A 27,336-nucleotide genomic window follows, 5' to 3' on the forward strand; every position below is an offset into this window, starting at 1 on the left:
ACTATAAATGCACTGTACTCTTGGTTGAAGTAGTTTTATGCAAAAGGACTGAAATGCTGAGTATGTCTGTAAGTATGCATTGCAGTGCTTTAAAATGTTGGCAATGACCCTTTCAGTGTTTCATCTCATGTTTAGGTGGGCTGCAGAATATTGGCTGCATTCAGATGTCCTAATAAAGAGACAAACACAGGTTGTTTGTTGCACAAATTTAATTAATCCACCAGCGGTACATAACAGACCACAGTCCATTCATAAATCCCTGTTAGTCAACTTCTTTTCCTTCTTCGAGCAGAGTCCCTGGTGCTAGCCCAAGTGCCTTTGCATTGCCAGCCTATTAGCACAGCCTGATCATGTATGTAGCACACTTGCTAATGATTGTCTACAATGTTTGAGAGAGAATGTGGGAAGAACTCTAGAGTAAAGCCTTACCACTGTCACCCCTTTCTGCTTGCTTTTGATGAAGTATCATATCCCTTTCCCCTTTCTAACTGTCTCACTAAATTCCTAAACTTGTTGTTCTGAAACAAAGTGTGAATCGCCCTCTTTCTATTTTACCATGTTCCTGAAACTGCTTGTTTCTCAAAAAAGAAAAAGTTCCGAAGAAACGCATGATCCTATCCAGACTTGCTTACTTACTTCAAGTAGGGGGTGGGGAAGGGTTGAAGCAGAAGTTCTCTTATGGGTAGAAAAGCTGTTTGCAAGTATAGTAGGGCAATTTGTATTGTATGTGATGGGAATCCGAATAAAAGCATCTGATAGTGCAGCACATTCCTACTTGGAGAATCATAACTAGCATGAAGGGGAAGCAGGAAGAAAAGTCTGGGGGGAGTATCTGGATAAGGTACCATGAGTCATAGAAGGTGATTGACAAGCTGGAGGCCCCATTCTAACATGAAGCACTAAAATCGATTTTAAAATTTAAGAATAGAAAAGTTCATTTCAGATGGATTAATACTAGAGTTCTACAAGTGCTTTTTGAGGCCGTTAATAACCCTCTAACTGTTGTTATGAATTATAATAAAACTAGAGGTAAAGCCCATTTATAAAAATGGGCAGGGCATAGCTGGCCTCTTTGGAGGCCTTGCAGTGTGCAGGGCCGTACTCACAGTTTGCAGGGTGTCTGGGGGTGGGCGGTGTGGGCAGCATTTGTGTGGGCGGGCGTCGGGGCGACGGTGGGCGGAAGCATGCCGGGGCGAGCGGCGGAAGTGGTGGCAGCCATGGTCTTGCGCGTTGGTGGGCCGTTTCGGCGGGCAGCGGCGTAGCGAGGCGGCATGGCCCGTGCAGGCGGGGGCGTGATGGCGGAGGCAACCACGCAGGTGCGGAAGGGCGTGCATGCGTGGTTGGGGCTCCAGTCCCGGCTAATAGTTAGGATGCTAGCAGATAAAATGGAAACCTTAAAAAGAAAAAGAAATCTTGGATTAAATTGTCAGTTGTGGTACAATGATATTTTTGCTCTGTTGGACAGCAAAATCCAAATACTTGAGTATTCTGATAATCATGCAATAACATAGCTGGGACTTGGTTTTGTTGTACCGTCTGATGTTCTGAAATTATTTCATGCTATTTAGTTGTTTGTATTTCTAATGTACTTTCCCAACTAAAAAGTTAAAAATAGTGCTGATTATTAGATCTCAGCTGAAAGAAAATGGTTATTAGTAAGTAGTAAAGAAGTTAGAAGCATTAAATAGTTGGGAACAGTTCTAGTACAAAGTAGATGTCCTTTGACTATTAATTTATGTAAAAGTACTTGGATGTACAAGTGTAGAACTTAAGTTCCAAAGTTTCTGTATTTTTATTTATTTATTTATTTTATTTATTTATTTATCATACTTCTATACCGCCCTCCCCGGAGGCTCAGGGCGGTTTACATTATAACAGAGAACCATACATAAAACAGTCTGTAGAACATGTACATCAATAACCAACAATTGCAACCAAACACAACACAGTATAACAATAAACAATCATAATACAAACAGGTCCAGGGCTTGTTGATGGGATTCTGAGGGGGGTGGCTTATTGATTGAATTCTGAGGTGGGGGGGAGCAGGGGCCCTTGGTCGCTGTAGATTACATCTGGTCTCGGCCAAATGCCTGGTGGAGGAGCTATAGAAGCTATTTAGGAGCTATTTATATATTTAGGAGCTATTTATATAGAAGTATATTTTAAGTATCTCTATAGTTTATCTTTTTAAAAAAGGATAAGGATATAAATCTGGTTTTGGTGCTGTAGAAACCATATAGCATTGTCAAACAATGGGTGCTTGCCATTATGCTAATCTGATCCTCCCCTCCCCAGAATTCTATGAACCCCGAACAACTTAGTAAATTCCTCCTGGTTACCTTGAGCTTGTGTTAAGAAAGAAATATTAATTGTAAACTGAGCAAATATTTTATTTAGAAACATGGTCACAGTTGAACCAATTATTAATTGAATAGGTTTACTTCAGCTTTGAGAGTTGGATTTTTATTGTACTCTTTGGTACTCTGTATTAAGTCTGCCATGAAAACGCTGGAGGGCGTCACCCCAAGGGTCAGACATGACCTGGTGCTTGCACAGGGGATACCTTTACCTATACTCTTTGGTTAGAAAGAAAAGATGTTCACTTGATACCTTCAAAGCTTTGCCACTAGGATAGCACACAAAAAGGAGTGATTCACCTTTTCTACACTCTAAGTGTACATCTATTCCAGCAAAACTCTCCCTGTTAGCCAGAGGCTTCAGACCAATTTTTCTGTCACAAACGGAGCTGCAGAATCTGGACTTGGGGGAAAACAGGCTGGGGGTGGGGAGGAATTGTGGATAGAAACTGTGTGCATGTAGGATTAAGTGCTCTGTGTATCTGCTAGCCTTGATTTCTAGGAGAGGAGCTGTGGCTGGAATTTGAAGATTCAAGCACCATGTATAATTCTGTGTAGTTTGTGGCCAAAGAACACAGAACTCTGGTGATAGCTAAAAATTTAAATTCCAAATTGTTAAGTGAATAAATCCAGTAAAGTTTTAACGCATAAGAATCAGTGTTGGCATAAGAATGTATTCATTCAGTCTTCTCAGATATAGGTTTAGATGCTGCTTGTCTTAATTTGTGACATACTTGCCACAAAAACTCAACATGCAGTTGCAATCCAGCTACGTAAACCTGCAATGTCTACAGTGGACCAAATAGTTTAGAAATGCCTGTCCATTGACTTCCATATTTCAGGCATTGGAACAAAGCCATTGCTGTACTGCTTGCTACTCTGCTTTCTTCTAAGTGTGTAATCACCACACAGAAATCCGACTCCAGCCACTTCCAGCATACCCTACTTCTGTACTCTGCAGTTTAGTAGCAACTGTTTGCAGAGACTAACAGACAGTGAAACTAACAAATATGCAGTGGCCATGCTGCTCTTCTTGTTCTAAATGTGGAAATGAACATTGTGGCTTAGTCTTAAGGATTGAGCTAGCAGGCTCTTAACAGTTTGCTGAAGTAAAGGGAAATGCTAAATGAATAACAGGATACAAATGAGGGGTGTGTGAATTCCTGAGGAAAGCAAAATATAAACGTGCACTCATATGATCGTCTTTGAAAGGAAACCGAAGTTTTCGCAGTAACAATAGATTAAAAAAAACACACACACACATTTCCCCCAAGTTTAAATCTAATTGGGAAATTGATTAGTCAGACACCATGTAAGATTCACTTGGAAGTATATTGTATGGTATAAATTGTATGGTAGTGATGTTTTACGTATTCTTTAAAGCTAATTTAGAAAAGTCTGTTGTAATCTTAGAGTAATTTGTCATTTAAATGTTAATTTTGATCTAAGTGGGTTTATTAAGATGCAGCTCTGTTTAGGATGACATTGTCAGTTGCTGAATTTATCCATACATAAATTACAGCAGAATTAAGAAACTTCCTTAAGTGAATATTGGCTGTTCTTTAATCTGCCTTTATTTTGATATTATGTGTTTTTCTTTTCAATGAACTTCAGTGTGTATTTTGCTTGAGAAGAGGAAGACGTTTTGGGACACTAGGAATCATGGATAGGACAGTACCCAAATGTCCCAGAATGTCGTCTTCTGCTTCAAGCAGAATGAACCATCACATTAAATTCTGGGTTTCATTTTAAATGCCTGTAGTAGATGGTTTTGAGGAATATTAAAGAATAACATTCATATGCAAGGGAAACTATGTCTCTGGAAACTTTTTATATACAGTACTAGAAATATAGCCCATTGCAGTCCGAAATGCAATGGGCGCTAGCAGCTCCCAGAAGTGAGAGTAGGTATGGGGGGGGGGGAGTACCTGAAGTCCTTGCTGGAGTCCTGGTCTTTCAGAGGCGGCTGGCGAGCAGCTGCAGTCCTCACTGGAGTCGGCCGGCCCGGCAGAAGCCGGAAGAACGTCGGAGGTGGGAGGGAGCGGCTTCTGCCGGGCCAGGTGCTCCTTCGCCGAGGCGAAGGAGCGCCCGGCCCGGCAGAAGCCAGGAGAACGTCGGAGGTGGGAGGGAGCGGCTTCTGCCGGGGCCGGGCCGGGGTGGCAGCGAATGAGCCGCGCCAGGCCGCCGGCCAGGGAGCCCCCGGCAGCCGCGCTCCGTGCGACTGGCGGGGACTCGACTGGCGGGGGCTTCGCGCCTGCCGATTGGTCCCTCCGATTGTCTGTCATGAGGAAGGGTCCAATCCGGACCCTTCCTCATCCCGGACACATCCCGCCCCAGAACACCTTACTGTTTTATTTAGTCCGTGGCGCCCGCGGCGCCACGGGCGGTGTACAGATACTGTATACGGCTGGAAAAGTGCCACAAGATACAACAGCTGACATCTTTTGGATTAGACATTTAGTGTCTAAAATACTCCTAAAGTGGTCTACTCAGTAGGGCTTACTCCTAGAAGAGTGTTCTTATTATTGGATTTCTAGTGGTCTAAAACCTGTCAGTGTTTCAGAGCTTTATGTGCAACTGTGATGTGATGGCAGTAACCTCAGAAGAGATGGATAAATGTTTCAGCTTTTTGAAATTTAGCTGGTTTAAAAGGTACTTTTTTTGTCAATGTAGGTTAACATTTTACGGAGTTTTTAAAACATGCGTTGACTTATAACTTCGTGTTTAATTGCTGTGTATTTCCTAAAGCGAAGGTTAGGCACGTACAAATTCATAAAAACAGAGTGTAAACTTGCCCTGTCATGACTTTTTCCGTTGGTGTATTGAACCAATGTTGAAGATGAAGCAACATTGATTTTTTTAAAAGATTTTTTTAAAGATCGGTTGCTGCGTTTCGTGTGAATGGGTCATTTAATTATCTGTCTTGGTCCAGAATTTAATGAGAGAAATTTATAAGCTGTCCCACAGCATGTGGATTGAACATGTAACCTATAACATGCAGAGTGCATATTAGCACTGTTGATAAAAAATCATTAAAATGCAGTTGCTTCTCAGCCTTTAAAAGGTATTAACCATATTCTGTAGTTTTGAGGGCATTGTTGAGAGTATTTGAAAATGGCTATATATGATTTTCACTGGAATTATCAAATAGTTGTTATCTAGGCATAGAAACTTTTAAAAATGTAATTTCTTACAGAACCCTTTGACCTGTGGGGAAAACAGATGTAAAATAGGTGCTGAACCTTTCTGCTTTCTCTGCATCCTCCGTTAGAGTTTGTCCATCTCCACCCAAGAGTGGGCCTATTGCCTCCATTACTTTACGTTTGCTCCTCACATAATTGAAAAAAAATGTTACAATGGGCTTCCCTGGCCAATCTTAGCTCACTCTCAGCTTAAAGTTTGCCCTACAAAAATCCAACATCCATGTCTGGCTATAAGCTTCCTTGCCCCCCCCCCCCCCGCATCTCAAAAGGAATTCTATGAGGACATGGTCACTTCCCCCTAGGGTCCCCACCTTCTTCACCGCATCCACCAACTCTTGCCTGTTAGTCAGTATTAAGACCAATATAGCTGAACCTCTTGTGGGTTCATCTACCATTTGATAAATGAAATGGTCAGCCAGGCAGGTTAGAAAGTTGCATGACTGAGGACGCTTTGCAGAGTTTGTTTCCCAGCACACATCTGGGAAATTGAAGTCACCCATGATGACAAGGTCCTGCCGCTTGGATATTTCCCCAAGCTGCTCACAAAGTGCAGCATCCACATCCTTTCATTGGTCAGGCGGTCGGTAGCAGACATCAACCACCACTCTGTTGGTTTCCTCCTCGCTTATTTTCACCCAGATGCTTTCCACTGGAGATATACTCTCCTTCACTAGAATTTCCTGACAGGTAAGCCCTTTCCTCACATACAGTGCCACTCCTCCACCTCTTCAATCTGTTCTGTTTTTTTCTGAACAATTCATATCCATCCACTATTACATTCCAGTCATGAGAATCATTCCACTAAGTTTCTGTAATGACTACTAGATCATACCTTTCCATCAGCATAAGAAGTTCCAGCTTCTGAATGAATCCATCCATTAGCAGAGCCCCTAATGCTTGCATTATTTAGGCATACAAATCACAGGGAATTCCAATTCCTGAAGGGATAGCGTCCCACACCACAAAGGGCTCAGCCACTAACGCAGCATTAGCCAAGAGGGTTTCAGCAGTTCAGATTTGTAGAGCAGCAACCTGGTCCAACATTTCTACCTTTATAAGGCACTATAGGTTACATATGCTGGACACATCTGAGACGGCCTTTGGTAGGTGCATCTTGCAGCATGTGGTTCTGCTCCCTTATTTTTTTTGGAATTGCTCTGTTATGTCCCACCAAGACTTCCTCCTGGACTTCAAGGGAGAACAACCATTGGATAACTTACCATGATATGGTCTTTCTTCTTGAGGCCAGGAGGATGTCTTGTCTCTTCTCTATCTTTCTAGAGATAGGACATGATGTTTACTGAGTTAATTCTGAGGTTCTAAAATCAGTTATGTTTTTTTCTGGGGAGAGACTCTTAGTCAGTAGGAAGATAGTGTTAATGTTTTTCAAGTTTTTGTTATTGGTGAGAAGCTCGATATTCAGCCTGGAGCAGGGTGCCTCCCAACACACAGGACAGGAAGCTAAAAGAATTTTAGTGCTGCCTCCCAGTTAATGTCACCAAGACGTCCTCCTGGTCTCAAGGAGAAGGACCATATCATAGTAAATTATACAATGGTCCAAAAGTCATTCTGTATTATTTTCACTTGTGAGGCCACAGTAGGAAGTCTTCTGGAGTTCTTGCCCTGCTAGGGAACCTCCTGATAGTACCTGTTGGTTGGCCAGTGTATAACACTGTGTATGGGCCATTGTCCTGATCCAACATGGCTTCTGTTATTTTCTTATGTAGAGGGAAAGGTATCCCCTGTGCAAGCACCGAGTCATGTCTGACCCTTGGGGTGACACCCTCTAGCATTTTCATGGCAGACTCGATACGGGGTGGTTTGCCAGTGCCTTCCCCAGTCATCACCGTTTACCCCCCAGCAAGCTGGGCACTCATTTTACCGACCTCGGAACGATGGAAGGCTGAGTCAACCTTGAGCCGGCTGCTGGGATTGAACTCCTAGCCTCATGGGCAAAGCTTTCAGACTGCATGTCTGCTGCCTTACCACTCTGCGCCACAAGAGGCTCTTATTTTCTTATGTGCATCATAGTTTTCTTTTTGTAAAACAAAAGAAAAGAAAGGCATAAAACAGATGCTGAAAATCAACTTGACATTTTGCATTTGATGTGATTTCCCCTTTTTTTCAGCCCAGAATGTTAGCACATTAAAGATACTGAGATTTTTTTTAAATCCTGTATTATTTTTTAAAAGATCCCGGGAAACATTGCTAAGTACTCTGGAGAGTGACAGCCCCTCCTTCTTAGAAAGATCACCTGATAACATTCCACAGAACTGGTGTAAGTTATTAAACAGGCAAACAGGGAAGTGGAGAGGTGTTATCTAAACAAAAGAAATATTCTACCTCATGTGAAAGCATTACCAAAACCTTTGGTGCTTGAAACTTGCTGTGGAAGTTGTGACACATACTAGCCGATATGTTTTTGTATGACATTTGACTCTTCTGTGATATATTTGGCTTGGGGTCGTAAATACAGTACAAGTACAATTCAGATTTTTTATATAGTTGTCGGATGAGTTGAAGTTTCATTTTAAATGGCGCTATTAAAATAATACCCTTTGTTTAACTGAAATGACAATTCCAGTCAGAGCATATTTTCAAGATCAGTATCTCCTTTGTGATTCAGCATCTTTACTTAGTGGTTCTTGTTTCTTTCTGAAATGCCAGTTTTCCTGTTTGATTCTATCAGACTTCTGATAAGGAAGAAAGACTTTCTTGTGTAGTTGAACTTTGTGGATGTTTACAATTGAAGCCATTTATAACATAATCTGTTTTCTTTATGTAAACAAGTGCTCCAGCTCTGAGAAACCAAATGCTTATAAGAACATTCACAAGAAACAAATGTAAATGATTTTGTAAAGCACGAGCTGAAGAGCCAGATAGCTGCGAATAGACTGTTAAAAGTCATTGTGGCATTATTAAAATATAACTATGGCATGTTATAAATATTAAATATTATACACAGCTTAGGGTTGGATCCATTCCAGAAGCAGTGGCACTTCCTTGTAGGCCAAGGAGCCTTCTCCAGTAATGTTGCAGGCTTTTGCTGGTCCTCATTTCCTACAATAACAAATGCTTAAGTTTATTATTTTTTCTTTGCAAAAGTAAGAAATCATTGTGTGGATATATAATCTATGTTTAGATGAATTTAACAACTAATAAATAATTTTTACTGGTCTGTCTAGTAATGCCAAAGTAAGACATGGGATGTACAATATGAAAAATAAATTTATGTAGTCCAGTGTACAGAAATATATCTATCTGCTTATCAGTATGCTGTGGGAATCAGTAAGTGTGTACTTTCAATACATTACAGCAGCGACCCCCAACCTTTTTAAGGCTGGGGACTGCTTGCGGGGGTGGAGGGAGAGGGCAGCCTGGGCAGTGGTGCTGCGCACACATGGCACCGCTGCGCATGCGTGTTTGCGCCCACCGGCATGCCAGCAGCTGCGCCTGCCTCTTCCCTCCCCCCCTGCAGCGAGTAGCTTGCCTGGCCGCGAGCGAAGTAACCGCTTTGGTAACCGCTTCATTTGCGGCCCAGTGAGCTTCTCGCTGCGGGGGGGGGGGGGGGCAGAGAGGCAGGCACTGCTGCTGGTGGCCCGGTGCCAAGGCTTACCAGACGACCCCTGCATTACAGTCCTTGTCATATGCTTGCTTTTTATATTGGGTAATTAAAATTGCTTGTAGAAACTGTACATAAACTTAAATTTAAACATAAACAACTATGATGTATTTTTAAATAAATCCATCATTATCAATTACTATATTACTCTTAGTGTGTTGTACAAGCACCTGTAGAATAAAGCTTAATTGAAATAATTAACTCATCAGATTAGCAAACAGTAAAATTGTGGATGCTTCTTATGCCATTTGGAATCCACATATTTTTTCTCATCAATAGTCAACAACTCTTCATCTCCCACTTAATACTAGGAATCAGTAGAAAGATATGTGGCTGACAAGTAAGCGTAAGTGGTGGAGTTGTAGCAATATCTTGTTAAAGCTCTAAACTTGTTAAAGCTAAATGTATGGCAATAAGTCTAAACATTTTTTTTAGTTTCTTTGTTTCCCATTTTCCTTTTTGATTGTTTGTATTTTGTTAATGTAATAGTATGTTTAATAAAAATGCCCTTTTAAAATTCAGAGCTAAAATGCAACATTTCTGTAATTAATAAGCGTTTGCTATTAACATCATTATCATCTTTATTCTGATGAAATGATATACTATAAAAGTTGCTGCAATTGGTTTTAACTAAAAAAGAAAAAGAGGGAGGGAAAAGAGTCTTTGTTATAATACCATTGCTTGTTTTTATCTTCTAAATGAATTGTGTGCGGCTTAAAGGTAAAGGTATCCCCTGTGCAAGCACCGAGTCATGTCTGACCCTTGGGGTGACGCCCTCTAGCGTTTTCATGGCAGACTCAATACGGGGTGGTTTGCCAGTGCCTTCCCCAGTCATGACCGTTTACCCCCCAGCAAGCTGGGTACTCATTTTACCGACCTCGGAAGGATGGAAGGCTGAGTCAACCTTGAGCCGGCTGTTGGGATCGAACTCCCAACCTCATGGGCAAAGCTTTCAGACGGCTGCCTTACCACTCTGCGCCACAAGAGGCTCTTTGTGTGCGGCTTAATAGAATATAAAACACCATGTTTTTAGAAATCCATAAGTAAAGAAATCCTTAGAAATTACTAAACTTGAAAAATCCTCGGTTCCTTGACATTATAGTTTATTTATAATTTCTCAGAGGTAATGTGAATTGAATTTCCTTTAAAGATAATCATCAATTCATTGCTAAGGTGCCTGCCTTAGCTCTGTTGTTCCTCCTTCCTGTTTTGTCTGTGTGTTCCGTGGGAGGGACTTTAAGCCTTCTCTTGACAGCAGTATTTTCCCAACCTGAAATAGTCCAGGAGGGGGGTCATTTTTTGCTCTCAGAGCAGCTTACATATAGCCTGTCAGTATAAATAGTGGGAGTTCAGGATCATTTCAGGAAAATAGGATATTGGGAGGGCTTAAACCACCTGTTCCAGTGCACCATAGTCCCAGTCTTTTGTGTCCACTTAGACCTTTGAATTAAATATCAAGCTTGGACCATTCAGATAACATCTGTTAACAGGACACATGGACTCCAAAATGTGTGAATTGTCCTTCACATATTGTTGTTGTTGTTGTTGCTGTTGTTGCTATTGTTGCTGCTGTTGCTGCTGCTGCTGTTGCTGTTGTTTTTGTTGTATTTATATCCCGCCTCTCCACAAAGGCTCGAAGCGGCTTACATAACCACATCCCCTAAAATCCACAAGATAACAATAAGATCCAATAAAATTACAATAGTTGGTAACCAATTGGTCACAGTAGCAACAATGATGGCTTAGTCTTACTCGTTTAGTCTGTTGGTTCTTTCGCTCTACCTCAGTTGTATAAAAAGCCAGATTGAATGGTCCATTGTAAGAGCTAAAGTAGCTCCTGTGTGAGAGAACTGAATATTCATGGTGTACCTTCCCAGACTATCTCTTGGGGGAGAAGGAGCTCACCTCTTGTCAGAGCCTTACAGGCTTAGATTTAAGCAGTTAAGTATGCTGCTATCACACAAAGCTTGGAAGTGAAGAAGTTGACTATGTTCAGTCAGTGATTCTGAAAAGCACAGAAGAGGTATTACTGGGGCTGTTGTTTCACAGCCTGACAGAATTCCAATAGCATGCATGGTTTTTACCGGATCTGGAATTGCCAGAATTCTGCATGAGCTGCAGAGTGGGTAGATAGTTTAATGTTATTGCATATATATTTTATTATATACATATACATATTTCCCTAGGAGGAAATGCAACAGGAGTCATTGCGGAAGTGACTTTGAACCATCACCTCAGACTTTGCACCATCACCTCATCACCACCACTGCTTCCTCTGCTGCCTGCCTGCTGCAACAGTGGGTCTCTGCTAGCCCTGCTAGCTGCGCGCGGCTGGCGGCTGCTCCCTGGCTGCCGGCACGCAGGACATGGCGGCCTGCCAACTCGCCAGCTGCGCGCTGCCCCGCTAGCGCCTGCTGTATTGTACGTACAGCGGGCTTGCTTACTAGTAATAATAATAATAATAAAAATACAGTGAAGGCTGACACATTCTGGTAATAATTTGAAAAAATGGCTTATTTCCTTTTTAAAATAATGATTTACCCTCAACTAAATCACAAATATGAGTTTATGTATATTAAGAATATGCACATTTTTGTAGGATAAAAACATTTTTCCATATCAATTCTTATGGTTTTGTGAATTTTGTTGTTCTTCCAGTCTAATGTAATGTTAGCATCTGGTTTACATTTTGCTACGATATGACATAACCACATGGTATTTAACATGTGATATTTATAAGTGGGCTATTTTGATTTCCATTGAGGACAATCCAAAATATTTATGCCAAGCTTCAGCAGGATTTTTAGTCCAATTTTGTTTTTTGGCGCTGGATATAAAAGTGTAGCAAAAGTAACTTGATTACACATTTAGTCAAGCATACTGTATCTGGCAGATCTTTGCTCTATAGTGTAGTCAACAAAAGTGAGATGCCATTTTCCATCCTGAAAGCTTTCCACTGTTGAATACTTTGTATGGTGAAACTCATGTTCCTGAGCCGAAAGGTCATTTTTGTTGTCACAGTGACCTCCGCATGTCAAGTATTGGAGATTGCTGTCAAGGAAGGAATTGTGCTCCTTCCAAAATGATTCTGTGACTCTTTTCCCTGACCCCTCCTTCATACCCAAGGTGAACTCGGTGTTCCACAGGAGTTAACATCTAGTTCTGCCTGCTTTCTATCTGTAGCTCAAATATCAACAAGACACCGAGTGGCATACCCTAGATGTTCGCAGGGCTCTGTGGATCTAGCTGAAGAGGACAGCACCCATTAGAAATTTGGACACACTCTTTCCCATAGTATTCAGAGTTTGGGAAAGTCAGTATCCAAATCCACTATTGCATGTTGGTTGAAGAGCTTTATCCACAAGGCCTACGAGGTCCAGGGATTGCACTCACCATTTGAAGTGACCACATACTCAGTGAGGGTGGCAGCTACATTGGCAGCCTTTATCACCAGGGCCCTGGTGTAAAAAATGTGCAGAGCAGTGACTTACTTGACTTCCTTGACCCTTGTTAGGCACTACAAGGTGGACCAAGTGACTTCTGAGGAGACGGCTTTTGGCAGGCAACTGCTACAGCAAGTGGTGGACTAATGGGTAGTGCTCAAATGATACTTGTTTCCTAACCTAAGGAGCATACTGTGGGCATAGCTAACCACCCTTGGATGACTTCCCCCACTGAAGTAGAGGCAGTTTGGTGTAGTGGTTAGGAACACTGACTTCTAATCTGGTGAGCTGGGTTTGATTCCACGTTCCTCCATGTGCAGCTAGCTAAGTGACCTTGGGCTCACCACAGCACTTGATAAAGCTGTTCTGACCAAGCAGTAATATCAGGGCTCTCTCAGCCTCACCTACCTCATAGGGTGTCTGTTGTGGGGAGAGGAAAGGGAAGGCAATTTATTACCAGACTCCTTCTGGTAGAGAACCAACTCTTCTTCTTCTAGAACAAAACTTTGGTCTCACCTAAAAGTTTCTTCTGTTCAGAAGTCATCCACTTCCCACCCATAACAAAGAAACAAACCCCAAAATGAGAAATACCAGAACTGCAACACGAGGACACAGACGATCTAGGACAACAGGACATCTAGATGCACAGTGGAGCTTGTTAAAAAAATAGAAGGCCAGCCCCTGGTTACCCAGTAAGACCACCCAGTTATTTTGCATTTGAATAGCCCTGCCTGGGGGAGAAGAGGCATGACCAAATTATCCTTGGATGACTTCACCCCACTGAAAAAAAGAAAACTTCAAGTAGGACCAATGTGCAATCATATGAAAACAGAATACTGGAAAACAGTGAGAACCATTTTCCTACCAAAAATAATTATGATGAATCTACCTCGGGACTATTCTACCAATTAGAGTTTGTGGGGATTCGCTGGATGAACTCAGAGAGAAGTCCATATGTTATCTGACCTGAAGTATTAGTGTTGTGGAGAGATAGTTTTATGATGAGGCAGAGCCCAAAATCACAATAATGTTTCAAGCTGAAATGCCAGGAGTATTATTTGTCATGTTAATGTCTCTTGGTGCACACAGATCACAGGGAAGAAATGAAGGAGCTCCTCCTACCCCTGTACCATTGTCTTGATCAGAACTGGGCTTATATAGCACTTGATATTAGAATGTGATAATGTGAAGAAACTTGGGGAAATATGTCTGTATGAAAAAGAAAGAGTCCAATAACACTTTTAAGACCAACAGAGATTTATTCAAGACGTGGGCTTTCGAATGCATACACTATGCCTTGAATAAATCTTTGTTGGTCTTAAAGGTGCTATTGGACTCTAATTTTGTTGTGCTACTTCAGACCAACACGGCTACTCACTAGAATGTATGAAAAAGAAGTTAATAGGAAAACTGCTTTTATATTTTATATTTGCTAATTATGCAGCAGTTTTGGAGGCCAGATTTTTAATCAGCCAGCTGAATATTTGTCCTGTGTATTTAACTGATGGCTCAATAATTGTTCCATCAGAACTTACTGTTAAGCTTGTTGGGATGCTGATTGTTACGACTTCTCTTTCTCCTGGCTCTCTTTCTGGAGTTCCATACATTTTTCAGCTGCTTTTACTATGGGGAAATGTAAAAATACAGGATTATGACAGAATGCTTCTATGGTGAAACTAGGAGATAAGATTGTGGTTATTTAAATCTGCCATGTTCACTGTCTTTGGAATATTAAGTCATTAGGAAAAGGGGTATGTGAATCCTAGACATCAATTCCTGACTCTGGACATGGTCTAGAGTAGGCTTTCTCAACCAGGGTTTTGTAACACCCTGGTTTCCCAAATGGGTGGGAATTCATCATTTTGTATGTATTTTTTAATTTTGTAAAATGTTTATGGGGTAATATGACCATATATGGAGCCTCTTGTGGCGCAGAGTGGTAAGGCAGCCGTCGGAAAGCTTTGCCCATAAGGCTGGGAGTTCAATCCCAGCAGCCGGCTCAAGGTTGAATCAGCCTTCCATCCTTCCGAGGTTGGTAAAATGAGTACTCAGCTTGCTGGGGGGTAAACGGTAATGACTGGGGAAGGCACTGGCAAACCACCCCGTATTGAGTCTGCCATGAAAACGCTGGAGGGCGTCACCCCAAGGGTCAGACATGACCCGGTGCTTGCACAGGGGATACCTTTACCTTTATGACCATATATAGTCATGTTGACTTGCCCCCCCTCAAAATGGCCAGTGATGGACCTGGAGGGGGTGGGAAGGGGAAGGGCAAAAGTGAGCATGTATATAGCTATGCTTCCCAACCATATTCTGCACTGTTGTGCCACTTCTGGGGGTTTTCAAAGCCTGAAGAATGTTTGGGGGGTTCTCAATGGTAAAAAAGTTGAAAAAGGCTGTCCTAGACTTTAAAAATGTTCTATGACTGAGATCACTTCGTGTGAACTGTTTGTTATAGTGCGGAACTAATAACTCTGAGTATTGTTTTCTAAGTAATTATTATTACTGGCTCCAATCCAACAAGATAACTTTTTGCTTTCATGTGTTTGCTTCTGTCTAATGGGTTCTTCTTTCACTATTATCTTAAAGAGTTTATCATTCTTTAAGGTATACTTAAAGAGTATACCTCAGTTGCAAAACTTTTGTGTACTTCGTGTTTGAAGGAAAGGGCCTCCCTGGAGACTTAATTGAGGAGTACGATAAGATGATTTTGATATGCTGGTTGCATTGTTTTAGACACCACATTAAATGAATAGTGTCATTTGGTTTTAAGTTGGCAGTGATGTGGAGTTTCTGTTTTTCTGTACATAAATTTCCTTTATTAAAATGCGTTATTGTACAAAGCCTAATGCATGGAAACAGTGCCAATCATGTTGGGCAGTTTTGGAGTAGGAATTTAACTTTTCCTTATGAGGGATGTGGTAAATATAAAATTGCAAACATTTAGAATAGTGGTGTATTGTACTTAGCTTTTTGGGCTGGCTGATAATAGTTGAGTTGTATGAGTTGAGTTACAAATGTAACATTTCTCATTAGAATATAACATTTTGAACCTCGTTCTGTGTTCTTTTGTAATAAATTATCTCAGTTCAGTTTTTTTGTTGATTTTTTTTAAGTTTGTTTTTTTACTAATGTTTAGAAATACGTATCAGCTTTGATCAGGCCCTAATTTGGGGCACTGGAAAAAATTATAGAAAGCTTTGTGTTCTATTTCAGAATTTAAATTTAACAACTATTTCTCTACATTTCAGGCAACGTTCATATTGTATTAAGTGTAAAATTTGCTGTAATATTGGCACTTAGACATGCTGTTGGAAAACAGTGACCTACTTAACAGTCCAAAAAACGAAATGGTTTTATCACACAAAATTGTGTATTAATAATTGATAGACTTATACTAAATCAACACCTGCTAACTTGGAACATGTCATATAATAATTATATAGCCTTTCTAAAGGACATCTGTATCCATAAAAATGACTCAAAGTGTCTGTCCAATAAATTTTCAAGTCTAGTTCCGTTTTTCAAAATGAACACTGCTATAGAGAAAGATAAAGACTCCTGTGTAAAATAATATCAAACAGCCTATATGCAATCAAGGATTTGTAAAAGTGGAGATTTCAGATTTATGTATTTTAGTCTGGGGGTGGGGGAATGGGAAGAAAGAGGAAACAGGAATGTGCAGTTGAGGCCACCAGCAGCTTCTGCGTCATTTAGTGGCAGAGTTCCCACCCTGAGCCTTTTCTTGAACAAATATATTAATAAAAAATTAAATTGTAACAATTTTTTGGAAGTCCTGCTTAAAACCATGAAATACTTTCCTATGAAACTAGGACACAATCCTTCTAAGAAGTATTTCAGAGGGGTAAGATACGCTGATTCTAAACTGGCCAGAAAAATCGCTTCAAGCCTTGGAAGATTATAAACCAGTGTTTTGCTGTCAGCTTGTTTATTTCGTTAATTATCTCCTAAATTCATTGTTTTTCGAAAGCCTTTTCGAAGAAGATGTGTGCAATCCAGAACTTCCTAGTGCATCTTTTGTGTGGTATGACTGTCCTTCTGGCTGCCCTTCAGGCTGCCAGTTGCTAAGGTTGTGAGCTTTCTTGCTGCGTCTAGTAGAATGTCAATCATATTGCTGGTGGTTCATTAAATATTTAGGTGGTGTCTTAAATTCATTTCCCTTGGTGCTTCCTCAGCCAGTATTCTGTGGCATAATTTGAAGATGAGCATTTATTTAAGGTGTTTTTTTTAATTGGCGGCCTTTACAATCCTAAATATGTTGTATAGTTGTGGAAAACACCATTAGCCCCTTTCTCTTTCATAATAGGTATTTCACCCCTCCCCACCCCAAAGGCAGCTCATGCCTAGTCACATGCTTTGCAAGACTCATTCATTTCTAAGCATCACATAAATGAACTAAGAAAAATCTGTGCACCTTCTTGAGATCTGTATACAGCTCTGTCACTCTCAAGGTGATATTTAAGCTACTTTATTTAATGGCCTGGAGTTTCATTGTACAGTCACAGCACATTAATGCAAAATATTCCATTTGATTATAATCTATACAAGCTGACTGAAGAGAGCCAAATATTAAATCAGTTCCTTTCTATACTTGGAACAACTGGCATTTTAGGCTACAGTCCTTTTGCACAAACATCCAGCCCCCATTGTCTTAAATTATAGCCTGCAAGGTTCCTTGAATCTTGTAGTGTGATCTTGGATTAATTTGGGCATGAAGAAATTCTCTGTTGGAGGACACTGCAGTTCTGTAAATAGTGTCAAACTATCTGTGTTGTATTATCTGTAGCAAAAAGCTAGCAGAAAATATAATAATATGGTAATGTTTTCATCTATTTACTAGAATAGAAATTGAATTTCATACCCTTTACAATAAATATGTTGTAAATCATTTCTGCAGTTCTGCATTCAGAAAACCAAATAAGTTATTTCCAAATAACTTATTTCTCTCATGTTGGATAGGATTTTACTTCCTACTCTGTTTAATTCATTTCATTCTTCTATTTATAATAAAAATATGCAAATCATCTATCGATTCCAGTAAAATACTTTCACCATAATTTACGCTAGTTATCAGTATTACCAACGCTGTTGTTGTTGTTGTTATGTGCGAAGTCGTGTCCGACCCATCGCGACCCCATGGACAATGATCCTCCAGGCCTTCCTGTCCTCTACCATTCCCTGGAGTCCTTTTAAGTTTGCACCTACTGCTTCAGTGACTCCATCCATCCACCTCATTCTCTGTCGTCCCCTTCTTCTTTTGCCCTCGATCACTCCCAGCATTAGGCTCTTCTCCAGGGAGTCCTTCCTTCTCATGAGGTGGCCAAAGTATTTGAGTTTCATCTTCAGGATCTGGCCTTCTAAAGAGCAGTCAGGGCTGATCTCCTCTAGGACTGACCGGTTTGTTCGCCTTGCAGTCCAAGGGACTCGCAAGAGTCTTCTCCAGCACCAGAGTTCAAAAGCCTCAATTCTTTGACGCTCGGCCTTCCTTATGGTCCAACTTTCGCAGCCATACATTGCAACTGGGAATACCATAGCCTTGACTAAACGCACTTTTGTTGGTAGGGTGATGTCTCTGCTTTTTAGGATGCTGTCTAGATTTGCCATAGCTTTCCTCCCTAGGAGCAAGCGTCTTTTAATTTCTTTGCTGCAGTCCCCATCTGCAGTGATCTTGGAGCCGAGGAAAATAAAATCTGTCACTATCTCCATTTCTTCCCCATCTATTTGCCAGGAATTGAGAGGGCCGGCTGCCATGATCTTTGTTTTCTTGATGTTGAGTTTCAAGCCAACTTTTGCACTCTCCTCCTTCACCCGCATCAACAGGCTCTTTAGTTCCTCTTCACTTTCTGCCATTAGAGTGGTATCATCTGCATATCTGAGGTTGTTGATATTTCTCCCTGCAATCTTAATCCCAATTTGTGACTCCTCTAATCCCGCCTTTCTCATGATGTGCTCCGCATACAAGTTAAATAGGCAAGGCGACAGTATACAGCCTTGCCGAACTCCTTTCTCAATTTTGAACCAATCCGTGATTCCATGTTCAGTTCTCACTGTTGCTTCTTGACCTGCATATAAATTTCTCAAGAGACAAATAAGATGCTCTGGTATTCCCATCTCTTTAAGAACTTGCCACAATTTGTTGTGCTCCACACAATCAAAGGCTTTAGCATAGTCAATGAAGCAGAAGTAGATGTTCTTCTGAAACTCCCTAGCTTTTTCCATGATCCAGCGTATGTTGGCAATTTGATCTCTAGTTCCTCTACCTCTTCGAAATCCTGCCTGTACTTCTGGAAGTTCTCGGTCCACATATTGCTGGAGCCTAGCTTGTAGGATTTTGAGCATAACTTTGCTAGCATGAGAAATTAGTGCAATGGTGCGGTAGTTTGAACATTCTTTGGCATTGCCCTTCTTTGGGATTGGAATGTAAACTGACCTTTTCCAATCCTGTGGCCATTGCTGAGTTTTCCAAATTTGCTGGCATATTGAGTGTAGCACTTTTACTGCATCGTCCTTTAAGATTTTGAATAGTTCAACTGGAATGCTGTCACCACCACTAGCTTTATTGTTGCTCAGACTTCCTAAGGCCCATTTGACTTCACATTCCAGGATGTCTGGCTCCAGGTCAGTAACTACCCCACTGTGGTCATCAGGGATGTTAAGCTCGCTCTTGTATAGTTCTTCTGTATAATTTTGCCACCTTTGCTTAATCTCTTCTGCTTCTGTGAGGTCCCTACCATTTTGGTCCCTTATCATACCCATCTTTGCATGAAACGTTCTCTTCATATCTCCAATTTTCTTGAAAAGATCTCTGGTCCTCCCCATTCTATTGTTTTCTTCTATTTGTTTGCACTTTTCATTTAAGAAGGCATTCTTATCTCTTCTAGCTTTTCTCTGGAATTCTGCATTCAATTGGGTGTATCTTTCTCTTTCTCCCTTGCCTTTCACTTCCCTTCTCTCCTTAGCTATTTGTAAAGCTTCCTCAGACAGCCATTTTGATTTCTTGCATTTCTTTTTCTTTGGGATGGTTTTAGTTGCTACCTCTTGTACAATGTCGCGAACCTCCGTCCATAGTTCTTCAGGCACTCTGTCTATCAGATCTAATTCCTTAAATCTATTTGTCACCTCTACTGTATATTCGTCGGGGATATGATTTAGTTCGTACCTGAGTGGCCTAGTGCTTTTCCCTACTTTCTTCAATTTAAGCCTAAATTTTGCAACAAGAAGCTCATGATCTGAACCACAATCAGCTCCTGGTCTTGTTTTTATTGCCTGTATAGAACTTTTCCATCTTTGGCTGCAGAGTACATAGTCAATCTGATTTCTGTGTTGACCGTCTGGTGATGTCCATGTGTAGAGTCGTCTCTTGGGTTGTTGGAAAAGAGTGTTTGCTATGACCATTGTATTCTCTTGACAAAATTCTACCAGCCTGTGCCCTGCTTCATTTTGTACTCCAAGGCCAAACTTGCCTGTTATCCCAGTTATCTTTTGGCTTCCTACTTTAGCATTCCAATCCCCCATGATGATAAGCACATCATTTTTTGGCGTTACTTCTATAAGGTGTTGTAGGGCTTCATAGAACTGATCAACTTCATCCTCTTCAGCAGCAGTGGTTGGGGCATAGACCTGGATCACTGTGATGTTGAATGGTTTGCCTTGGATTCGAACTGAGATCATTCTGTCATTTTGGGGATTGTATCCCAAGACTGCTTTTCCTACTCTCTTATTGATTATGAAGGCTACTCCATTTCTTCTGCGAGATTCTTGTCCACAGTAGTATACCTGATGGTCATCTGAATTAAATTCACCCATTCCTGTCCATTTTAGTTCACTGATTCCTAAAATGTCGATGTTCAGTCTTCTCATTTCTTGTTTAACCACGTCCAGCTTGCCTTGATTCATGGATCTGACGTTCCAGGTTCCTATGGAATAAAAATCTTTACAGCATCGGACTGTCTTTTCGCCACCAGTTACTTCCACAACTGAGCGTCCTTTCGGCTTTGGCCCAGCCGCTTCATTCATTCTGGCGCTACTCGTACTAGCCGTCTGCTCATCCCCAGTAGCATATTGGACACCTTCCGACCTGAGGGGCTCATCTTCCGGCGTCATATCGTTATGCCTATTGGAACTGTCCATAGAGTTTTCATGGCAAAGATACTGGAGTGGTTTGCCATTGCCTTCTCCAGTGGATCACCTTTTGTCAGAGCTCTCAGCTATGACCTGTCCGTCTTGGGTGGCCCTGCACGGCATAGCTCATAGCTTCACTGAGCTACGCAAGCCCCCTTGCCACAACAAGGCAGCGATCCTTGAAGGGGGACCAACGCTGTAGTAGGCTGATCTAGGTCACTTACTTTGATTTAACTCTCATTTAGCCATCTGTGTAGAATGTACTTATAGCTATTATTTTAAATCTTTGTAACACAAGTTCATTTATTTGTCTGTTTACATAATGGTGTATGGCGCAGTTCACCATTCAGTCTCCTCTAGCTTTACGATCCTATTCAGATCTTCAAGCCGACATATCAAAAAGAACAGATTTTTAAAGCAGTTCTAATAAAATCTGTATATTTATTGCTTTCTTTTAAAATATCAAAATTATGTGTAATTTTTCATTCTTCTTAGCAGCATACTCTTATTTTAGATTGCCTGGTTTTATTCAGGAATTAGTGTAAACAACAGAGTTTTTAGTGGGTCATGTCTTGTGATTAGTTGTAATTTTGTTGCTTTATATGTTTGGATGCAAACAAGCATTTCTGCAGGGAGCAAGGCCACCCTGTATTGAGTGCCATGAAAATACTGGAGGGCGTCACCCCAAGGGTCAGACATGACTCGGTGCTTGCACAGGGGATACCTTTACCTTAAAGAAGTACTATTTTCCCCACTCCACCCTCCAGTGTGCAGTAACCTGAAATGCCTTTCCCAGTCATGTTCTAAGGACTTCAGGGGACATTTTGGTCTGTGGAGGGGGAGAGACTGGAATTTTCACATCTGTGGGAATGCTACCCTGTGTCTGGAAAAGGCAAATGGTTGGAAATGGTCAGTATTAAATGGTTAACTGCAAATTCTGCAGTTGCTGAGGCCCAGTTACATTGGGGGATGGGGGAGAATCCAAAATACAGCCATTAAGTGTGCAAAATCTACATTCTTTGGAGAGAATTGGGAGCATAGCAATAGAGAATTTAATCTTTTCTCCTATTTTCCTCCTCTAAAGTTCCCTTCTCTTCCCAACAATACTCCCCTCTTAAATTGTATAGTGCAAGTTAAAATATACAGACAGTAAAATAACACATAATAGCAAATATATTGACAATTTGGAGAACACTTTTTAAAAAGTTCATGGCAACTCTGTGAAATATAAAATGCCTTTGTTTTAAGTAGACTGCTGTTGTTTCTTGCTAACAGTAGTGTTATTCTATTAGTGTGAAGTAGAATTTAGTAAAGCCTATAAACTATCCAAAATATTTGTGCTTGAACTGAAAGGTTGCCTTTAATACACTTGAGTTTTTATTGAGGAAAGAAACTGAAAATGTCCAGAAAATTCTTGGATTCATCTATTCAGTGATGGTAAAATTAATTATTAGCTTGTGAACAGAGTGAATTCTAAATACAGTAATATAGCCACTCAAAAATCAAATATAGTCATCCTGTTGGAGAGAGAGTTGTTCAAAGTAATTATTGTGCTGGGGTTCTAATTATTGCTTTTGTAAATCATCTTTAGACAATTCCTGCAGAGGAGATATGATAATTGAATTATTGACAATAACTTCATACACAAGAGAAAGCTGACTACATGCTACTAGTTCCAGAAGGATTGTTTAAACCTCCCTTAACTCTGCCCCCCAGTAGCTCATGTTCATGGAAAGCTGACGTTAAAACATGCGTGCATGATTAGTAAACATGTGATTTGGCCCACATGCCCAAGTCCCCCAGCAAATATTCTAGTGGTAGACACTGATTGTTTGGTTTGATTTATTTAATTGGGCTCGGTGTTTGGCTTTAGTCTTTCTGTAATCGGTCACTTAAAATGAGCACATTGATTTATTAAGCATACAAAATAGATTGTGTAGTAGCTTCAATGGTATGAGATCCTTAAATTTAAAATGTTTTCCCTAGGAAAATGGAAATAAAGTAAAAAATGTAAGGTAGCTTCTTCAAATATGTTAGTTAGCTTTCAGAATATTTATATACAGAATTAATAGTTATTCTATAATAATGTTTGCATAGTTACTATATAGTGCTATCATTCTCATTAAGAGTTCTTCACCTATATTATAGGGATAATAATTCTCTTGTGTTATTGCTGTGATAATGTACAGAAAACATTTTGGACAATCAAAGAACTATAAAAATGCTAAGGAATATTACCAATAAATGAAATGCATTTTAAGGAATTAACATCTGAGCACTTCTTTTACAGAGAAAGTAAGGATTTCTTTCATTTATTTTCGTAGTTACATTAAAATCATCAGGATCTACAAAACTTCATAGAAATGGCATCCAGGACAACTGCCGAACAACTAAACCTGGAGAAAATATACATCTACTAGAAGGAGAACTTCTACTACAGGTATTTCTCATGGTTATATTTAAGGTTTATAGGGAAACAAATATCTGTACATTATGATGAATCTAGCTAACTAATTAGTAATTATTATAATTATAAATGGTTATAAGCAGTAGTATTCTTGTGTGTGAAAAAGTTTTTCCTAGGTGCCACTTAGAATTAGAATCTGAAGGCAGTAATATTTTGTATAATTGTATATACATTAACTTTCTGCTAGTACATATTTACATTTCGTTTTAAAATCCTATTTTAAACATGCAATAACAATTAACTTTATACATTAAATGAATTGCTGTCCTGTCTTAGGCATTAAATGGCTTCGTTTTGGTGGTCACGTGTGATGCCCTCATATTTTACGTCTCTTCTACAATCCAGGATTACTTGGGTTTCCAGCAGGTAAGCATTCTGCCCTCACTCAAGAAGAAAGCTGCTGAGTTCCAGTGTTATAGATCTGATTAATGTAATGCATGGTGGTTTAACTGTTTATGGTTGCTTCTTGAAGAACCATGGAAGATTAGATGCTTCAGATAGGTGCTATATGAAAGTAACTTGCAAGGACTCACCAGAGTATCTCATCCTTACCTCTTCCACTGTTTCTATTCCCTGAAAGCTCCCACATGTTTTTCCCATTTAGGCTTTTCCCATTTTTGCTTCCTTCTCTCGTTTCCATCCACCAACTAGCCTACACTTATCTACCCTCCTGTCTTCAGTTTTTCCTCCTTCCCTCCACTAGTAGCATTTCCTTCAGAAAATGGCATGGTGCTGACTACCAGGCTGGGTCCAGTTGCTGGCTCCTGAGCCAGGCCCAGTTGCCGAGTGAAAAACTCACATGGACTTATTGAGGGCACCTCATTTCCCCCTGTATTCCCTCCCTATGCTATTTTCTCTTATCTGTCACTTGTTCACCTCTTTCAACCAACTTTTTATCTGCCCCTTAAGCTATATTTATACCACGCATTTTTTCACCATGCTAATCCAGAACTGCTTTCATCATTCTTCTCACCTCCATTTTATCTCTACAACTATCCTAGGAGATAGGTTAGGCTGAGGCAATATGAGGTCAAACTTTCATGGCAGAGTAGAGACATGGGTCGCAGGTCCTGGTCAGGAATTCTAACCACCATTGAGGTGGCTGCTGTAAAATGGTAATAAGAAGCCGGGCCTGGTTGAGTCAAGTAATGTGGTAGCAAGTAACATGGGAATTGCTGGTAGGTAAAAAGAGTCCTTTCTCAAAGTCCAAAACACCCCTGGAAAGGGTATCCCTCCTCCCCTTCTCTTTTATTGATGGAAGCTAAGGTGATACTGTTGTAGTTGCCTAGCAACAACTGCTGGACAGCCACTGATGTCATTTTTTTAAAGTTCCAGGCGCTGCTTTGTGTGTGTATGTAAAAGATTTCAGATTTGTCTGCAAACATGGGGCTTTTCTCAGGCTTGTAGAAGGTCAGTCTTTTCTCTTCATGGCCCCAATCTCTGGATTTTCCATTGATGGGCAGTGTTAACAATTAGATATATTGATGAAGTTTTGTACCTTCAAATAGTTGAGTGTTCATTAAGACATGGCAAATTGATTGAAAAATTATCTAAGGTGTATAGGTGAATGATATACAAAACACACACCACACAGGGTGATCATTTATCCCTTTCCCCCTTAAAATGATAACATATTCATTTTCTTAATTAAATTACTTGAGTGTAGTACATATCTTATGTTGTTCCTTAACTGAAATAAGGTACTGCTTTTTTAAACTCTCATTTAATTAGTTGGAGTGTGTGCCACTGTAAGTACTTTTGGAATATACAAACTGGTTTGGTAACTTTTGCATATCTGCCTGGCATCATTTTGGCTATTGCAAAATATTGTGCTTTTTGTTTCATTCCCAGTGGTAACAAACAAAACTGCAAAATTACTAGTCTAACCTGTAATATCTTCTTAACCCTTTATTTCAGGTTTAACCTTTCTTAATTGCAAATCTCAAATTACTGTACTTTTTAGGAGACCATCTTAACCGCAGTGAGAGTGAATGTAATGTTGAGTTGTTGAGTATTGTTGCTCTCTCTTTTATATAGTCTGACATCATACACCAGAGTGTATTTGAATTAATTCATACAGAAGACAGACCAGAATTCCAGCGCCAGCTTCACTGGGCTCTTAATCCAACACAATCTACAGATTCTGGACAGACAGTAGAAGGTAAGAGAGGCAGTTAGTAGCAAATAATAACTTATTTTGCTAACTATCCAGTGCCTTTTTGCTTTTAAAGAGGTGGCCAGTACTTATTTATAATGTTGTGCTATGTTCCATCAATTTCCTCCTCCCTCTGCTGATTCTCACTAGCCTGTTCTTAGGGGTCCAGAAACCTGGAGGAACAACATTTTAGAAAACTCAGCAGGCTACAGCAGATGTGAGGGATTGCTGCTACCCCTGCTTAAGTAAAGGATACTTAGTTTTTCTTAATGTTGTGGCTGAGCACAGGCCATTAGTTGGTAATCCTTCCACAACCTTGTGATCAGTATTATTTGCAATTTCTAAATGGTACCTTGAGAAGGAGCTCAAAAGTTTAACTTGAACATTAATCTTCTGCTTTAAGAGGAAGGAAACTCACTTTTGCTACCTCACTGGTGCTTCGTCCTTCTCTGCTGGGCTTTTCCCCCCACTTACTTCACCTGCTTTGATTCATGAAGTAGCAGTAGCTCTAGGGTCCTGGCAACTCACTTCATTATCTGACCTGCCTTTCTCTTACTAGCCTCTTCACCTGCCCAGCCTTTTCATTTCATCCCTCCTCAAAGGAGGGAGGAAGAGCAGGCAACTGCCCACTACTTTTGTCACTGGCTCTGTTCTTTTCTTCTGCAAGCTCTGTACACACACACAAAACGTATGGGGCAGCTGCTTGCCCTGTCACTTGGCCTTCTGTGCTCATTAAAGGAGGAAAGCAGAGAGCATGTGGCTTCCTACCCAGCCCGTTCTCTTGTGGTGGAGGGGCTTCTTCTCCCACCCAATGGAAGTGCAGCTGTTCAAGGTCCACCTGCTCTGTGTCTGCCACCTGTGACAACGCAACCACCACAAGTGGCATGCATAGACAGGTCTGTGCTCCTTCCCTAGGTGTGGGGGCTGGGGCCCCTGCACACCCACCCCAGTAGCTCCATACACGCATGCCTCAGTCTCCCTTCACTCTGTTTTATTGGGGACCTTTTGGTATGTCTTTCATTTGTGCTCTTGTTCAACATAGAATTTGAAATGATAGTGAGAAGAATTGCTTCTGCAGGACTAGAGCAGATGTTCCTCAGAAAGTTTTAAAATCTCTGTTTTCTGTAGGAGATAATGGCTTTTCGCAATCAGCAACATATTATAACCCAGAACAGCTACCTCCAGAGAATTCTTCTTTTATGGAACGAAACTTCATCTGCAGATTACGCTGCCTCCTGGATAATTCTTCTGGGTTCTTGGTAAGAATTCCAAGAGGAATAAACTTGATGTATTTATAAGTCACATATTTGGTTTGGGGAGTTTTTTTACAATAGAATATAGCAGCATTGTTTTTCACTGTGGGTTTATCTTGAGTACTAGTTCATGAATTTATCTTACTAGTTTATGAATTTCTTTCCCTATTTGTTGGTGGAAGAAGTTGGAAGACTGCACTATGAAAGGTTCCTAGTTCCTGAATTACATTCATACAAGTAGCTCACGTCCGCTGAATAAGATGTAGTCATAGGTCAAAGGAAAGCCTTGGAAGTATTTTATTGTGCTGAAAGGATCTGACAGTCTCTAGCAAACTGAGTGCTAACCTTGGAAGTTGAGCAGTATGGAATTTCTCCAGTACAGAGAGTCAGTGTAGTGTAGTGCTTAAGTACGATTGCTAGTGACTAGCTAGTGAACAAGCTGGGTGACCTTGGGCTTGCCACAGCACTTGATAAAGCTGTTCTGACCAAGCAGTAATATCGGGGCCCTCACAGCCTCACCTACCTCACTGGGTGTCTGTTGTGAGAAGAGGAAAGGGAAGGCAAATGTAAGCCTCTTTGAGACTCAGGTAGAGAAAAGTGGCATATAAAAACCAGCTCTATTTCTTCTTTGTCTTCTACATCTTTTGTTGAAAAGCAATTTAAAGAAATATAAAGTAATTACTTAAGAAAG

The 27,336-nt window shown here is 40.6% G+C and overlaps 1 protein-coding gene and 1 long non-coding RNA gene across 2 annotated transcripts in view; one reads left to right on the plus strand and one right to left on the minus strand.

Annotated features, from left to right (window-relative positions):
* AHR (aryl hydrocarbon receptor) overlaps positions 1–27,336 on the plus strand; it is a 57,849-nt gene that overhangs the window by 8,352 nt on the left and 22,161 nt on the right. Inside the window, exons 3-6 of the mRNA XM_077304263.1 lie at positions 23,095–23,210; positions 23,514–23,603; positions 25,275–25,398; positions 26,521–26,651. Coding sequence (XP_077160378.1) covers positions 23,095–23,210; positions 23,514–23,603; positions 25,275–25,398; positions 26,521–26,651 — 461 coding nt within the window. The remainder of the gene's footprint in view (positions 1–23,094; positions 23,211–23,513; positions 23,604–25,274; positions 25,399–26,520; positions 26,652–27,336) is intronic.
* On the minus strand, positions 222–24,843 carry LOC143820907 (uncharacterized). Its single transcript, XR_013225594.1, has 3 exons — positions 24,211–24,843; positions 14,164–14,251; positions 222–1,393 (listed from the first exon to the last, which is right to left on the minus strand). It is a non-coding gene; the product is annotated as an uncharacterized LOC143820907 (long non-coding RNA).

The sequence above is a fragment of the Paroedura picta genome, chromosome 11 (genome assembly GCF_049243985.1).
Source record: "Paroedura picta isolate Pp20150507F chromosome 11, Ppicta_v3.0, whole genome shotgun sequence".
Lineage (NCBI taxonomy): Eukaryota > Metazoa > Chordata > Lepidosauria > Squamata > Gekkonidae > Paroedura > Paroedura picta.